The sequence below is a fragment of the Prunus mume genome, linkage group LG3 (genome assembly GCF_029339155.1).
Source record: "Prunus mume cultivar Tortuosa linkage group LG3, ASM2933915v1, whole genome shotgun sequence".
NCBI classification, from domain to species: Eukaryota; Viridiplantae; Streptophyta; class Magnoliopsida; order Rosales; family Rosaceae; genus Prunus; species Prunus mume.
The window spans coordinates 26,689,501-26,707,424 of NC_142700.1; the positions used below are offsets into that span (position 1 = coordinate 26,689,501).

At 43.3% G+C, this 17,924-nt stretch overlaps 1 protein-coding gene across 1 annotated transcript; it reads right to left on the reverse strand.

Moving 5' to 3' along the window:
* Positions 1-6,180: 6,180 nt before the first annotated feature.
* On the reverse strand, positions 6,181-8,047 carry LOC148919263 (uncharacterized). Its single transcript, XM_089048830.1, has 2 exons — positions 7,385-8,047; positions 6,181-7,338 (listed from the first exon to the last, which is right to left on the reverse strand). The coding sequence occupies exons 1-2, from the start codon at positions 8,045-8,047 to the stop codon at positions 6,181-6,183; spliced, it is 1,821 nt and encodes a 606-aa protein (XP_088904956.1).
* Positions 8,048-17,924: the final 9,877 nt, after the last annotated feature.

Consider the following 17,924-nt stretch of genomic DNA (forward strand, 5'->3'; position numbering starts at 1 on the left):
ATCATAGCATGATAATTTGTTTGTTTAGCGTGGCATGTGGATTATAACTCGCATGCGATAGATCCTTTTTTCCTTTTCCCTCGTGGAAATATTGTATTGGGCTGATAGTTGCTTGGGCCCGATCCGTGGATTTTTTGGGTCTCAACATTAGCCCTCTTAATTATAAGGGCCATGAACAGGTGCCGGAATGGGCCGAATAATTAAAATCTAACCCAAAAAATCAGATTAGTATTTGCATAGGACTCTTCTTCTTCCCGTGTGCAAAATGACGACGCGCCATGATTGGTCCCGGTGGTTATTTGCAGTTTCTCTAACGCCAACTGCCTTCCTCTCCTTATTTTATTATTTTCCTCCCTTTTCTTTCTCTTTTCTTGCACCAGACATCAACCTTTAAAATTTCCTTTTCCTTTTCACGCTCCAGCACCAAAACTTCCTCTAGCTCTCCTCCCTTCGTTCTTCTTTGCTTCTCCACGAATTCAAATATAATGAAGGAGTGAAGTCAGGCCAAAATTATTTTCCTCCACCACGAGAAGAAGACCAAGTCGAACCCGACCCGTCGCTGCTCCATCTTCGCTTCCAAAGGAGCCTCGCTGTCGCTGGAAAGGTCCTCCTTTTGTGCGGGTTTTGCCTTCAAATCCCTGATTTTCTCCTCTTTTTGGTGCATTCAACGTCATCCCTTGGAAGATTTAGAGCAAGGTACCCTCTTTTTTTCAGTTTTCCCTTAGATTGATTGGAGAATTTGTTGGGTTTCTCATACCCATAGATGTTGCCTTTTGTTTTGGCAGCCAAATACCAAAACCCCCCTTTTTACTTATCTTGTTTCCGCTGCAACAATAGTGCTCACGGAGTGGGTGCTAGCAAGGAAGGGCCCGCGCCATTGTCTAGATTTCTTCATTCGTTGATTTTGCTCGAGCTGCTGGAAAGGTAATAATTTTTTTTTTTCGCTGGCTTGGGTTTTCTCCCTTTGTGTGTAAAAGGCTGACTTGGCATGTCAGTGCCTTCCCGCTTGTTTGTTTTTCATGCAGGTATACACATCTTGGGCATAGGTGAGGATAGGTACTAGAAACCCCTGACATTTTGCTGCTGGAACCTTCAAACCCTTCAGTCTTCTTAGACTTTGGTAATAACTCTGCCAACTCTGGGTATTTTAGAATAGGTGTAGACTGATGCTTGGCCTAGGCTTTCTTTCCTTGAGGACGTACGTCCGATCAATTGTCACTTGTGGAGAACAATTTTTTTCTTGACAGAGCGGATGTTTCGTATTGCCTGGTTGACTATTCCCTTTTTTTTTAGAGAATGGACCTGTTTATCCTACCACAGAGCAAAACTCTTGTTTGCCATGAGCTTGAATTCTAAATTGCATGTTTGCTCGGACGACCATAACCAGTCGTGCCTGATACATATTGTACGTGCGCTAATTCCATCTTGCTTCTTCTTGCTTTTCTATATGCAGGTACCTATTATGGCATCCGGTAATCCACCATTTATCATAAGGGATCACCTTTATTCCATGGATGACAAGTTGAAGAGAGGGAGGCCACCTCCTCTGCTTAAGGGTGCTGACAAGGGCATAATCATTGATGAAGAACCAGCGCCAGAATCTACCCTTGATTGACCCGCATCTATATCGAGGTGCTGCATAGAAAGGGGTCATTTCCGCAGTTCCTTTGTTCTTTCAATATCCCCGCAGCACCAGCAAGGGTTGGCCTGAGTGGGTTGACCGTGAGCTGAAGGACCCGTCTACCCGTGATATCCTAAGCCGGGCAGGTGTGTTGGAAGCCATCTTTGCCTCTAAGGCTTGCGACATCCATATTGAAGTCAAGACGCTTCGACATTTGGTTAGACGGTGGAGTACTGAGACACATACTTTCATTTGCTCGTGGGGAGAGTTCACTCCCACGCTTGAGGATGTAGCCAACATTTTCCGGCTCCCACTTTGCGGCAGTCAAGATCCTTCCGCATTGCACTAACCCCGGAAGACAAAGCTAAAGCTTGAGACTTTACGGAAGGGTGCTCCGACCTCTCCTAGTACTTCTCTAAGATTCAGAATTGGATTCAGTTTTTCGAATAGCGACCGAGATGAGCCGTGTCGCCTTGCTGCATTCGTGTCATTGTGGCTCGGGAGATTCCTCTTTTGTGATTTTTCCCAAGACTGCTTGCATGGGAGAGTGTTTCCGTTGGCTTTGGCAATAGTACGGGGCAAAGCATGATTCCTTTAGCCCCATGTTCTTAGGGCACCTATACCGCTTGCTTGACCAGATTCAGTTTCTTGAGAAGGGGCGGCCGGAACCATGGTGTGGAGACTTTTGTAAATTCCAGTTTTCTGCAGATCTTTTTATGGGAACGCTTCAAAGGAATAGAGGTATCTCCATTTCCTTATTCAAAGGTGAGTCATCGTTGCTTTGACGAGAACTCTTATCCGGGTAGTCTTCCTCGGATCTGTAGATGGTTCCGTCGCATGCAATCTAAGGGCCAAAATTTTCTAGAGCTGGACGATGTTGAGAAATTCATCTTCCGCCCATATCTGCGTTTTATCGGAGGGATTCACCATGCACCCTTTTATGCATTCTGTTGTCTTGGTCGAGGCCCTAGCCACGCCAAGATTAGTTGCCCACTGCGTAGGGAGGCATTACTAAGCGCCGCATGTCTTCCTTGCCCACATTTGGTGACGATCACTCGGAGGTTTCAGGCATTATTCCCTTACCGGTCGACGACAATTTGGGTTCGACCAAGGCGTGCCTTCCAAATTTCCCCAACTATGGAGATTCCCGACCTTGCACGGGTTTTGATGGCGAGTGTGCCGGGACGGCAGCCTCTTGCTCTTGCTCGCTAGCCGGCAGCGCTGGTAGTCTCTCGAAGGCTTACCAAAATTATTGGAACCGCTTGCTTTGCCTCATTTAGCCGATTCCATGCTGCCCATTGTGATAGATTGATTCCTACCGTCATTCATCATGCCCGCTTAGTGTCGGAAGAGAAGGCCATTTCTGAGCGAGAAGCGAAATCGCCTTTACTTCCAAAAGTGGAGAGATTGTTGGTGACTTTTCGAGGCGGAAGTTAGAAAGGCCGGTTCTCACAAAGATCGAAAAGCGCTGTCCGTGGGAAACGGAAGCGAGAGGAAGGCTGCAACGCGTCGAGCAAAGGCAAACTGTAAAAGGGCCGAAAAAGTTCATCCCTAAGGTAGCGGCAAGTGGTCCTCCTAGCTCAAGAAAAATCGCGTGTCGGAGCCTTTGCAAAGAAGAGCCTATAGCTTCCGGCAGCGAGCAGCACCAAGAGCTTCATCTCCTCGCAGTAAGTATTGCCGCTTTTTTTGGTTGCTCTCTTTGTTTCTGCTTGTACATATAAATATACCCTTTATCTCATTTTACGTACTTCCCAAGGTAAGGGTAAGGGTAAGGGGTTTTCTGTGACCCCGAAACGTCGAAGCATGCGTATTCTTGAAACGCGGTTTGCTAATACCCGTAAGAATAAAGGTGAAGACCCGGGACCCAAGGTAGTGGTGACGGTTGATGATAGTAGTGATGATGACGATGACAGTGGTGCTGCGGGGACTGAAATTAACATTCATGAGCAAGAGAGCGCTCGCGATACGAGTGGCATGGATGAGGACCTTGATGAAGGTCAATACGGTAGTCACGACGAAGACACCTATCCAGCCTTCGGCGCTAGCTTGAGGGAGCTCGATGGCTCGACACGACTCTGCTTCACTAGCAATCATGGATGCGGGTCGACATTGAACTGGTATGAAATACCCTTCTTGCTTGTTCTACTTAGAATATTAACATTGCATACTGCCCGTCGTGTCCCATGGTTCATACTTTGCCTTTCTCCTGCAGGTCGTGCCCACCATTGGAGGCACAATAGGTGCTTCATCGAGGCTGATTTTGCCCTTCCCGCATCGCTGGTTGTTCTAAGCCTTTGGCGGTGCAACCTCTTCCTTCTCTTAACCCATGTACTCGACATGGCTGCACGACGCCTCTCCGCTTACTTCCAACAGTTCCTCCTCCTATTTCTCCACCTGAGCGCATCTGACATAGCTTCCGGCCGCTCCCTTCTTCCAAGCAGACCTCCTTGCCGGGGTTATTGACAATAGCCATAAGGATGGTGGTGCCTTTATCGCAGGTTCCTCGAAAGGGCATTCATTCGAGAAAGGCATGTCTTGGCGAGATTGGGAAAACTCCTACACGACATTCAAAGCCTTTTTTGATGGTGGTGTCACCATTCTCAGATCCATTGATGAACTTCTTCCGCTTTGCCACAGATTCGATGGTTATGTGGCGTTTCAAGGTGCCCTCGTGTATCCGGAGACAGTTGGAGCTTTGAAAAGGTTTATGGATAAATATGGAAGTTTGATGGAAGCTACAGATGTCACCTCTTCTTTCTCTAGGTGCACTGCCCTTCGAGCCCTCGGCTTAGTACTTCACGGGATGGACACCATGCAACTCCTTGACATTACAGATCACAAACTACTTTGCTGGCGAGACGCGATATGTGAGGCCGTAATTCTGGGTTTTCGTGTGGAATTTCTTCTCAAACTTGTGAAGAACTTAGCACGCGCGGTCTTTGGAGCAAGGGCCATTCGGGGTATACAATTATCGCATGGCTCTGATGAAGTGAGGGCTGCTGCGGATGCTTTGAATATTAAACAACAGGAGTTGGAGAATCAGCGCTGGGAGATGCATGCCCTTCTTCTTGCCAAGGGTATTTCTGATGTGAGTGCGTGATGAGGCGGCCGACTATCTCCCCGGGCTTCCTTTGTTCCTTTTGGACATTCCCTTAGCCTACAGTACGCAGCTCATCCATTATATCCCTTTATTACATATTCCAGCAAGAGCCATTTTTTTGACACACATTTTCTTTTATCGTTTGCAGATTGCCCATCCTTAGCTTAGAGATCGTTTAGCTTGGCACATGATCATGCTTTTCTTCGTGACTCAAGGGCGCATGAACCTTCGGCATATGCAACTTTATTTTGCTTTGTTTGTAGTGTTGTTTTTTTTTGAGACTCTAACGACTGTGTCGTCATGCCTTTGTAATTTTGATATTAAACTACTGAAGCTTGTATGAATTTCCGAATGCTTGAGGCATGTTGCATATTTCCTGTGTAGATATGTATATGTACTGCTTTGTTGGCCAGGATTGTCTTTACGAACTGCTTGAAATTTTTTTTTGTTTAGAAGCAAAATCTTCGAAAGCTTCTTTTGCATGGCTTATCTAGATTCTAGGCTTGACAAAATAGCTCCCCACCTTCCCCAAAGGGTCGAACCAATATGTGCATGATTTCTACTCGGGCTTTATAAAGCTTCCAGGTGTTGTATCGTGTTGTTCCAGCATCATCCAATCTTTTGATGCCTTGGAAGAAGATCACTGAATCGCTCCGCCGAATCGCTCCGATCAGCCGAATCGACTCGAGATTTGCCGAATCGCCCAGATCGCCGAATCGCCCCGATCGGCCGGCCCCCGATCGCCGAATCGCTCCCGATCAGCGAATCGCTCAGATCAACGAGAATCGAGATCACGGAGACCTAAAAGGCCGCCTTGTCCAATGACTACTTTGTTTACCTTGCTCTGCCAATCCGTTCCAGCATCTCAAAATTGCATGTTTCTTTGCAACATGGCTTATGCCATTATTATTACTTTTTTTTTGCTTAAGCGTGATGCTTGGGGACCCCATCTAAGTGACTTTGCCCGGCATGTTTTACTGCTAAGTAGCATGTTTATATATACATATATAGATATGGAAAATTTGATAAAGGGTTAATAATAGTAAAGTTTTGGAGACACAGTATGTATTTTTTTTCAAAATATTCCTTCATCTTCATTGCAAAAGCCCCTTGCTACCATAATGGTGCATCATACAAAAAGTGTTTTTTCTTTTCAAAACATGAAAATAAGACAGAAGGAGTCTATTTTTTTTGACAGAGAGAAAATACAAAAGTACTAGGCATAAAGTTAACTTAGCAGTAATAGAGCTTGAGCCACTTCCCATTGACGGGGTCGGTCAGCGTGCCTTCCTTGACAGAGACCAAGCGATAATAGCCGCTGCTTTGTGAACCTCCTTGACTGCAAACGGGCCTTCCCATTCGGTGCAAACTTGGAAGGTCCCGACACTGTCTTCTCACATGCTCCGCAACTTTTAGCACAAGGTCTCCTTGCTTGAAGGCGCGAGGCTTGACTGTCCTGTTATAGGCTTGAGTTACAGATTCTGTGGTACAACGCTGTCCTCTTTTCGGCTACCGCTCTTTTTTCATCCAAAGCTTCAAGGTCCAGCAGGCGCCATTCCGAGCATGACTTTGTATCCCATTCGAGGTCGTTAACAGCTGCTGTTCTGGCAGTGGGGATGGTGATCTCTACCGGTGAAATGGCATCGGACCCGTACACAAGTGAATATGGCGAGAAACCTGTGGCACTTCTTGAAGAGGTGCGGTAGGCCCATAAAGCATCCGGCAGGTGAACACTCCAACCTCCCTCGTATTCATAAACCATTTTGCTTAGGATCCTCAATAAAGTCTTGTTTGTGGCTTCCGCTTGACCATTTCCTTGTGGATAATAAGGCGTGGAGCGACGATGCTTGATACCATAACCACTAAGTGTCGAGCTTACTTGCTTATTGACAAACGGGGTGCCATTGTCGGTGACAATCTTGTATGGGATCCCAAACCTACATACAATATTCTCACGGATGAAATTGGCAACGGCAGCTCCCGTGGCCTTCCGAAGAGGAACTGCCTCAACCCACTTTGTGAAATATTCGGTGGCTGTGAGGATCCATATGTAGCCGTCGGACGGTGGATGGATAGTCCCGATCAAATCAAGCCCCCAAGTATGGAAGGGCCAAGGAGTGCGCATGTCTTGCAGCAGCGTGGGAGGCTTATGACTTAAATTGGCATGAACTTGACATGTGTGACACCTCTTCACAAAGTCGTATGCATCATTCTTCATTGTAGGCCAATAGTACCCAACACTCAGCAGCTGCCGGTAAAGCTTCTTCATTCCTTGGTGTTCACCACATTCTCCAGCATGAATCTCTTGCATGACTTGTTGTGCTTCTGACTTTCCCAAGCATTTTAATGGCTCACCATTAAACCCCTTACGGTAAAGAGTTGACCCATCTATGAAGTATCTTTTCATTGTCCTTTTGAGCTTGCGTGCATGCTTGGGATTGGTTGGCAAGACTCCATTGATGAAGGATGCCAAGTATGGAGCCCTCCAATCCTCCGCAAACGAGACGGTGAATGATTCCTCGGTGGAAGGTATCTTTGCACACTTGGGACAATTGGCTTGTATTTCAGCTGCTTGTTTCCTCATTTCTGGCCAGTAATAACCCTTGCGCTGCAGGCGCTGACAAGCCGATTATTGGCTCCAAATTGCAAGTAACCTCATGTACCTCTTGAAGTTTTTCCTGTGCTTCTGTTATCCCTATGCAGCGGGTCAAAATACCTCCCGGAAGGCGCCTGTACAGTTCCCCAAAGATGATCGCATAATCCTTCAATTCTTTGATATTGCTTCCTTTGCCTATTTTTTCTTTCACAAGCTTCCTCCAGTCATCCTCTTCCAGCTGCTCCTCTTGAGCCATTGCTTCAACAACTGGCATGTCCTTCTTGATTACTGCAATATTGGGCTGTTCTTTAATAAATGAGAGCCTCGACCCCAAAGTGGCCAACGCATCAGCATATCTATTAGTGACTCCCGGGATATGTTCCAACACAACTTGTTTGAATGAACGAACAAGCCTTTCAGCAGCTGTACGATATGGTGCCAATGCTGGTTCCTTCACGGCGAAATTTCCTTGTAATTGGCTCAGCACCAAGTTTGAATCCCCAATAATTTTAATTCTTTCGACACCCATTTCCCTTGCTGTAGACATCCCTGCAATAAAAGCTTCGTACTCCGCCGTATTATTTGTGCATGGAAAATTTAGCTTGAATGAGAGGGTCGTGGCTTGCCCCTCGGGATTGACAAGCACCACACCTGCCCCTCCACCCTTCGACGTAGAAGACCCATCGAAGTAGAGGGTCCATGGTTTTGCCTTTGTGACTACAGCAACCATTTTGGCAGCTCCCCCAGAACTTCCTTAGAGATTGTCGATCCTTCAACTTCGGGAAATAGAGCCAACATGTCAATCACGGCCTGCCCTTTGATAGCTTTTGGGGTGGTGCAGGTGATATCAAACTCGGACAGTTGTAGCAACCAGCGTGCAAGGCGTCCGGACAATACCGGTCTTGTAAGCAAATATCTTACGGGATCAGACTTCACCATGAGATGTAGCTTGTGAGCAAGGAAGTAATGCCGCAAGCGCTGTGCAGCATAGACAAGAGCAAGGCACAAAGTTCAGTTTTCGGATATCTTACTTCAGATCCCCTTAGTTGCCTACTTATGTAATAAATAGGACTTTCTTCCCCACTGTGATCATCTTGAGCAAGTAAGGCCCCAACCGCTGTGTTTGTTGCAGCCAGATAAAGCTTGAGAGGAAGCCCCGGAATAGGTGCTTTCATAGTGGGCAGCTTGGTGATTATTTGTTGCACCTTCTTGTAAGCTTCTTGGCACTTCTCACTCCATTCATACGGCTTGCCTTTCTTGAGCAATGGAGTAAAAGCACTCATGGTGGCAGCAAGACCTGGGATAAAGCGCCGAATATAAGATAATCTTCCCATAAAGCTTTTCAATTCTTTTTGGTTTCTAGGGGGTGCAAGAGAATTTATGGCTTTAGTCTTTTCAGGATCCACGTCTATGCCACGCTGGTGCACTTGAAACCCCAAGAATTTACCGGATGAGACCCCGAACGCACACTTCTTTGGATTCATCTTCAAACCGTACAGCCGACACCTTTCCAGCACTCTCCTCAAAGCTTCCTGATGGCCTCCTCTGGTTTTGGACTTCACCACAAGGTCATCCACATAATCCTCGACTTCTTTTCCCATCATGTCGTGAAACACCGCTGTCATGGCTCTTTGGTAGGTGGCGCCAGCATTTTTGAGGCCGAATGGCATGACCGTATAATAAAAATTCCCATATGGTGTTCGAAAGGCTGTCTTCTCGGCATCCTTGGGAGACATCTTGATCTGATTGTAGCCACTAAACCCATCCATGAATGACAACAAGCCTTGACCCGAGGTCGAATCAATCAAGATATCCATGTTAGGCAGCGGGAACTCGTCCTTTGGGCAAGCTCGGTTGAGATCTCGATAGTCCGTGCATACTCTGATCACACCGGTTTTCTTTTTCACAGGGACAATATTTGCTAGCCACGTAGGATGCTTGATTGGCTTAATGAATCCGGCAGCTAACAACTTCTCAATTTCCACCTTGATTTGCTTCTCAACTTCAGGATGAAAATTCCTTCTTGGCTGCACGATAGGTTTTGCACCAAGCTCAATATTCAAAGTATGACTTACTAAGCTTGGGTTTAAGCCAGGCATTTCCTCATAGCTCCAAGCGAATACATCTCGAAATTCCTTTAGCAAAGATACCAAAGCCGCCCTCTCCTCACCTGTTAAATGAACACTTATGGAAATAGGCCTTGGGGTAGAGGGATCCTCACTCAAATCAATTGTTTCCAGCTGCTCGGCTACTGCTGCCAATCCATCTTGCATGTGTCTGGGTGCTGCCATTGGTTCTTGGAAAACACAAGGCATGGGTGCCTTGTTGTCGGAACTTCCACAGCCATTTGCTTGCATTACTTTTCCTCCATACTCGGGGCTTTCCCGTAGGACACGGTCAAGCCCCCAACCCCGTCATAAGCGGTACACAGTACGCCCATCGGGCAGCGTCACCTTTGAGCATTGGGGATGATCATAGGCGTGGTTGTTGACTTCCGAGTGCCTCTTTCTCTCTCGATCAACAATGGTGATGAGCTCCTCATTGCTTAAATCACGAATTTCAGTCCACGAGGGAAGGTAGGTCCCGAAATCCTTGGATGGATTGCTTCCAGCACCTGTGCATTCAGTGTAGAATTCCGCCTCGGAGTAGTGAGCTTCATCCTTGTTGAACGGTGCTTGATTTCCAGGTATGCGTAGCGGCCTCAGCCCAATCCTTCCTTTTACGCATTGATGATAGGTAGAGACCACGAGCTTATGCTTGTTGAGCCATGGTCTTCCTAGCAAAGCATGGTAAGCCACATCCACATCCACAACATAGAACTTAGTAAGTGACCGAATTGGCCCCACCTTCAAATGTACTTGTAGATGCCCGACCGTGACCTCACTCTTATTCCCAAAACCACTGATGTTCGTCTGTGATTGAACAATTTTGGACAATGGAATACCAGTGCCGTAAGCATGAGGTAATATGTTGTGACAGAGGAACCCGTGTCTACCAAAGCTCTCCTTATAAACACATCATTGATTTGTCCCTCCAAGTAAAGCGGCCTCCTATGGTCCGGGTATGGAACTTCCATGTCTTCGTCCGTAAAGACGATAGCATTGTCATTTCCCAAGAATGACCCTTGTGGTTGAGTGTAAAGCATTGAGAACTGGACTCCTCGAGAGATATTCATCGGGCTACGGCAGCTGCCTCTCTTGCTTGAGGCCCGAAGCCAAGTTGGTCAAAGAGTGATTTGAACCTTGGGTTTCTTTGAAGGACCTGTGAAGTGTGGGCCCCTGTTTCATGCTTAAATAACGTTCCATCACACTTGTTTCAGCTTCCGTGATATTATGAAATGTCACGGCAGCTCTCCGCCTCGATAAAGCCCCGAGTAGCGTTCTTCCGGCATGTCCAAAACAAAAATTTATTTATCAGTGTTACCCCATCCATCAGCGAGTGGCCATGGTGTGTTGTAACTTGAAGGCCTCGAATATTTACACCAATATGCCTTCTCCATGTTTCCGCAAGGTTCCCATATAGCTTCCGGCGGCTTTGGGTCATTCCTCCAAGGGTGGCACAATTCGTCATCATCCAGCAAATCACCGGAGCATGTAATGACAGCGGCTACCTCCTTTCCCCTTCGTTTTGGCAAGGGGTCTTCATCAATCGTTTGCTTCCTAGAGGGAAGTTCGAGGACTCCCTCATGTATTTTGGCGTGTAAAATCTTCCTCAGACTCTGGCAGGCAGTGGTTGGATGCCCCACAAATTGATGATAACGGCAGTACCTAGGATCATTCTTTTCCTGTCGAGTAGGGACCTTGTAGGGTCTGACAGGTTTGATTATGCCATCAGCAATCATTGTGTCAAGGATAGCATGAAATTCTTCATCTTTGCATGGTAGCGGTGGATACGTCTCTCTATCCTTCCGTTTGCGTGAATTGTAGTCGCTTGGATGGCTTATCATCTATTGCTAATGTCTGATGCCCTTCCTTCTTCTCATTCCTCCAAGTCCTTTGTCCTGGTGGCTTGACAGACATGCTCGTCTTCCTCACAGCTTCCAGCAGCCGAGAAAATTGACTAATGCCAATATTCTCCAAATACACTCTATAATCCGCCACGATATTGCTGATGCAAATTTCAACAAGCGCCTCCTCGTCTTTCTCATCATAGCAATCCAATGCCAGGTCCCGGAACCTGCGTACAAAGTCCACGGGATCCTCACCATGCTTCTGGCGAGTGTTGTTGAGTTGAGTGGTGGTGACTCGTTCTTCATGCTGGAAATACTTCTTATAGAACCTGCTTGCCAGACTTTCCCAGGAATGAATAGAGCCTGGTGCCAACGTTGTATACCATGTGTAAGCACGATCGGTGAGGCTCTTTGAAAATTCTCTAAGTCGAAGATTATGATCACCAGCATATGGTCCCAAGGCATCGATGAAGCGATTGACATGCTCCTTCGGGCTCCCCTTCCTTCCATCAAAGAGGACAAAGGTTGGTGCTTCGTAGCCTTTAGGATATGGCTGCTGGAGCAAGCTTGATGGAATACTGGCGGCTGAGAAGATACTTCAATCTTCGACGACTTGACTCAGTTCCTTTTCGGCATGGCGACAACGTCCTCTGAGTGGCGAAAGATGGTCCTTCTGCTCGGACTCCTTTCCGGCAGCAGCAGATTCCTCTTGTGGGTGTTTCTCGTTCACTTCACTTGGCTTTGGAGCCGAATTTTTGAGTTCTTTTATCATCTCTGCCATCTCCCTCTGAGTCTCACCCATAGCATGAATGGCTGTAACAAGGTCCGTGAGGGTAAAAGTTCCCTCACTTGCACGTTCTTCTTCTCTGGAAGAGGCATGTTGCCTTGATTCTGAGTCAGCATGGCTTGGCCCATCCTGGGAGGTCATGTTGTTGCTTCTGGTCTTCTTCCTTGGAGGCATTGATGAAAATAATGGCTTAATCCTCAAGCAGAGTCGCCAATTTATGTAGGGGCTTTTTCCTTCCGCAGATGGTGGGCTTGTTGCAAAAGCGGACTAAGGAGATTGCCTTTTGTTTAGGTTCGAAAATCAAGCCCCAAAATACCTCGAAAGGGCAGCAAAACCTTAGGAGATATTTTGGATAATCTTCACCAACGAGAATAATGATGACTTGCAGGTAGTTACGGCATGCTTACGGATGGTCTTTGCCCAGACATGAGTGGCATGAGGCATGGAGAGTAAAACCAACATGGGTTTAGCACTAAGAGAGAAATTAGGTTTGGTTTGTGAGAAATGAAAGGGTCTAAGTAAGGGATGAGGTGTTTTGTGAGGATTTTGACTAGAGAAAAAGGAAAAAGAAAGGCGGGTTCTTCAGTGTTGCGGAAAAAGAAAAACAAATCGGAGAAGGAGGTGAGCAGTGCACGAATCTGAGTTTTGCAAGGTAGAGAGTAAAGCTTGCTCTCTGCAGGTTGTGGGTTGAGTTCGTTGGGTAGGGGAAGGCTCAATTTATAGCTGCCGGAAATCACCATTTTCAAGAAACCCTAATGGCTTCTACTTACTTTGGCTGAGCTTTTCTCCCTTTCTCCTCCCCTTCTCTGACTTCCCTTTCTTGGCAAAGATTGCTTCTGTCTATCTTCATGAATTGGGGATTTGGGGCTCAACATCCCCCTTTCCCGCGGCTGTGCAATGAGGGCTTCCAATCTTGGTTTGCTGTTTTTCTTCTTTTCTTTCCTCTTCCTTGGCTGAATCTGATGAAGGAGCAGAGATGCAAATGTATCTTTGGTCCAAGGGATGCTTCTGACAGCATGCGGGATGGTATTCATCGGTTCTTTGGATGTCTTTGGCTTGGGACTAGTTTCCAGCAGCTCTGCTTAAGGAGCCTGCCATCCACTCCTTCACGTGTTCTCTGTTCTTCGAAAAAACTGAAGCTCTGGTGGGCTATTTTGGTTTTTTCTAAGGGCCAAGATGGCTTTCTAAGCAAATGGGCTTTGTTGATTTGGGCTTATTATTTTTTTGGTTGGGTTATCTCTTGGCTAGGTTATTTTGTTTGGGCCTTTGAGCTATTTTCTCTCTCTTGTGCTTACCCACATGTTTGGGCCTAAGAAATGGGCTTGAGTCTCGAGGCTCCCAAGCAACCCGAGACTTTCCATTTCTTGGTCCATCAATGGGCCTCATGTTGATTTATCACCATCCATGCCACAACCCACTCAAGCAAGCCCCGGGTTTTTTGAGTGGCTTGGGCCCACCTAGGCTTGTAGCGTGGTTGGATGCGAGATAATGGCATGGCATGTTGCTTGGCATATTTTAATTTATCGCCATTGGGAAGAATTGTTTTAATCTTAGCATGAGTTAATCATATTTTATCGCGAATCATAGCATGATAATTTGTTTGTTTAGCGTGGCCTGTGGATTATAACTCGCATGCGATAGATCCTTTTTTCCTTTTCCCTCGTGGAAATATTGTATTGGGCTGATAGTTGCTTGGGCCCGATCCGTGGATTTTTTGGGTCTCAACACTAACAAACACTGTGAGTGTAGAAAATATGTAGTAATTAATGAAAGAAGATTAAACACACCAATCATTTATATATAATGATTTACTTGTTGTAAATGCATGAGTTGGTGGATGACCACCATATCTCTTAGTATTCCACCGTTGGATTTTATGTAACCTATGCACTAAGTATTTGTAATTAGTGCTTGTAACCGATAGGTATATTGTAAATGATGGTATTCAATCTCCTATCTTCTAAGCCTATAAATAGGTGGTTCTACCAAAGATTAAGTGAAGAAAAATGGTGAAACTTTATTTTTAGCATATCACTTCTCTCCACATTTTCTCCCTCTAGTTTTATAACACGTTATCAGCACGACATTGCTCTTGGTATGTTTTCTTTCTCTAAATTTTCATTCTTCTTATATGAGCTAGAGTTATCACATGATATAGAGTTTCTTTGTACTCACCTTCAGACTTCATCATGCTCGTTTAAGAAAAAAAAATTCTTATTCTTATTACACATGAATATAATGTCATGTTTTTTTTTATTTGTTTGTTTATTTAATTTTAAGTTTGATCTTAATTATTATGATGAGTTTGTATTATACAAAAGATCAGGGCCCGAAGTTCCTCGATTCTCATCATATAACTAGATTAGGACATAGAGTTCTTTTGATTGAAGCAGAACTTGAAGTTCTTTGATTCCAAATAATTTAGGGCATGAAGTTCCGTGAATTTAAAGAGCACATAAGAACATGAAACTCCTCGATTTTGTATTAATCAAAATCAGAATTCCATGAGGCCTACCTATGTTAAGAACCCGAACCAGAAGTTTCGAGTGCATATACATCGATTTGAGTATGAAGTTCAAAGCACAACTATTAATTCAATTTATTTAGATCTACGTATTCGAACCTGAAGTTTCAAATATATATTGATATGAACCTGAAGTTCATAGTTTTTCATGGATCTTAATACTATATATGAACCTAAAGTTCATTACTTATTTGTGCCTATATGAACCTAAATTGGTTGGAAATCCAATTTTTAAACTTGCAGTTTTATCTACATATTAAATCCACATTAATATTGGAATATCTTGGAATTTCATAGTCTTTAATTTATTTATTTTATTCCTCATTTATACCACTTTACTCATTTTATTTTATTTATGTTGGGGTATTAGTTAATTTTGTTTTACAATGGTAATGTTTTGTATTACCGCCCCAATATTGACAGCCAGAGGCGTCTATTGGAGAAACTTCATACTTTCTTTTGTGGGTAGGAAGTTTATGATATCATGAACCAGAAGTTCATGAGGCCCTAATATTACACAATTATTGCAGTAGTTAAAGTTTATGATGTTATGAACCAGAAGTTTATGAGGCCCCAATATTACACAACCATTATAGTAGTTGAATATTATGATATCATGAATCAAAAGTTCATTGATCGGATAACTTTTATGTTGTGGCATGACTATCTTGGCAATCCATGTTCCACAATGATACATAAGATTTTTATAAATTTGTAAGGACATCGTTTAAAGACTCAAAATATTGTCTTGTCCAACAAATATCATTACAAAGAAGGCTCACAAATAAAAGCTGTCATAAGATCATCTTAGTCAAAAATTGACTTTGAGCCCTCTTTCTTGAAATAATTCAAGGGAATATTTGTGAGCCTATACAACATTTAATTATGGATCACTTCACCAGTTTTATTGAATGTGCCTACTAAAATGGTCACATATTTGTCTCTTGCCAAGACGCTTATGAGCACAACTCCCACATTATCCAATCCAGTCAATTTGAATTGATAATGATGGTGAGTTTATTTTCCTACATTTTGAGACAATTTTCCCGCCATTAGGGGCAAAAATGACAATTCCTAAAGAACGTCGTGAAATAGTGTTGAATCGGTCCGCTTTTGTCTCATCAAGATAATGTATATATAAAGTTATGAATATGCAAGCATGGATTGATATTCATGTATCACAATCCATTAACATGACAATAAGTGACTATGAGTATGACAAAAATATAGGTTCTAAAAACTTAACTCCCTAGAAGTGAAGATTATTTGAAAAATTCAAGCCCTATAAAAAATGACGCTCTATATGAGGTTATGATCCACATATTCTAATTAATTCAACGTAAAAGAGATGTTTGTCCCATAAGTGACAACATCAGCCCTGAAAAGGCATTGGTACCCCAAAGCAATGAGATGCTTATAAATTATGCATGCGCATGCACATGAGAATTGTGGGATCACGAATTGATGATACATTTGGTTTATAAATAGCTACTACAATCATCAAGGGCTATGATTATATTAAATCGCCTTATGAATGTCGACAAGTTAAGTGATTGGCCAAAATGGAAATAGGCAATTCCATTTATCACTAAATATCAAGTGTGGGATATTGAATCTATAGCTCAAACACTAAATTACAAATGTTAAGTATGAAGGTTACGAATTGGTGTTTGTGAAGTGAAATAAGATCACTAATATGACATAAGGTTTCATGGTAGAGACATGGTTTTAGTCTCCCATCTCATCATAGATGCATCCACATTTCTATAAGTACATTTGTTATTTTAATGTGAAACTTATAACATGTGTTAAATTCATATTTATTAAGACTGTATGGTACATGGAGATCCTCAAAGCTCATGAAATATTTGAGATATATAGCATGAAGCAACGCCTTGAAGGATATAAAGTACCATGATATTCTTGATTAAGAGTTAACACTAAGAGTTTGAGTATTTTGAATTCAAATTTGATATTGTTGTAATATATTCTAACTATTAAATTATTCGTTGATGCTCCTAAAGAGTTCAATCATTTGAAAAGTGAAAAGCAGGTCGAATAGTGTGATAGATGATCATGTATGAAGACAATGTTGCTTGTATTGCTCAAATCAGAGAAGGGTTCATCAAGGGTGGCATAGTTTCAGAAAAAGCAAAGAGATTGAAGTTAAACAAATTCGTTCACAAGATAATCTGGCGAACCTTTTTATCAAAGCTTTTTTTGAAACCTAAATTCCAGAAGTTAATGAAAATCAAAGGGAGATATTAATCAGGGGGAGCATCCCAATTCTACTACATACAAGACATATGCGCATTGTATTCTTTTTCCCTTCGACTAGGTTTTTGTCCCACTGGATTTTTCCTAGTAAGGTTTTAACGAGGCAACATAAGCGCATCCAACACCATATCAATGATCGAGAAGAAAGTTTCACTCTTTTTCCTTTCGCTTTGGTTTTGTCCCACTGGGTTTTCCAAGCAAGGTTTTTAATGAGGAAACTATGCCATTGTATGGTGGACATCCAAAGGGGAGTGTTGTAAATGCATGAGTTGGTGGATGACCACCATACCTCTTAGTATTCCACCGTTGGATTTTATGTAACTTATGCACTAAGTATTTGTAATTAGTGCTTGTAACATATATGTATATTGTAAATGATGGTATTCAATCTCCTATCTTGTAAGCCTATAAATAGGTGGTTCTACCAAAGATTAAGTGAAGAAAAGATGGTGAAACTTTATTTTTAGCATATCACTTCTCTCTACATTTTCTCCCTCTAGTTTTATAACATTACCACAATATTTTATACTTTATACTTTATACATTGTATGGTAAGATACATAAGTGACTTAGTACCACATGGAGTTTCTATGAGGTTCAAATTTGTCACTATCTTCATCATCTCTTTGTGTAGAGTAAGTGTATTGTGAAGAGTAATCATCAAATGATAAATCCCTAAAATAGTTTTGTATGTAATTATTAACATGCCACCCATATGGATTTGAGATTGGTGACGTTGTCCATAAGCAAAATCATTTGAAAATTAGGTCTCAGATTCTTTCCATGACCCTTGAAAAGGAAATGTCAAAGACTCACATTCTCATGTGAAAATTTGATTCTTGCAAAAACAATTCAAAACAAAACAATATAAAAAATATAAATATTTTAGCATATTATCACAAAAACATAAGCAACATAGTGGTTAAGGCGTTGGAGAAGTGAAATGGCAGGAGTTTGAATCCCCTTTGCGTGTGTGCTTTGTGCTTTTTTCCCTTTCCTTTTTTCCATTACATCGATATTTTCCGATATTATCGATATTTGTACGATATGTGTATGGATACGTTCCGAAA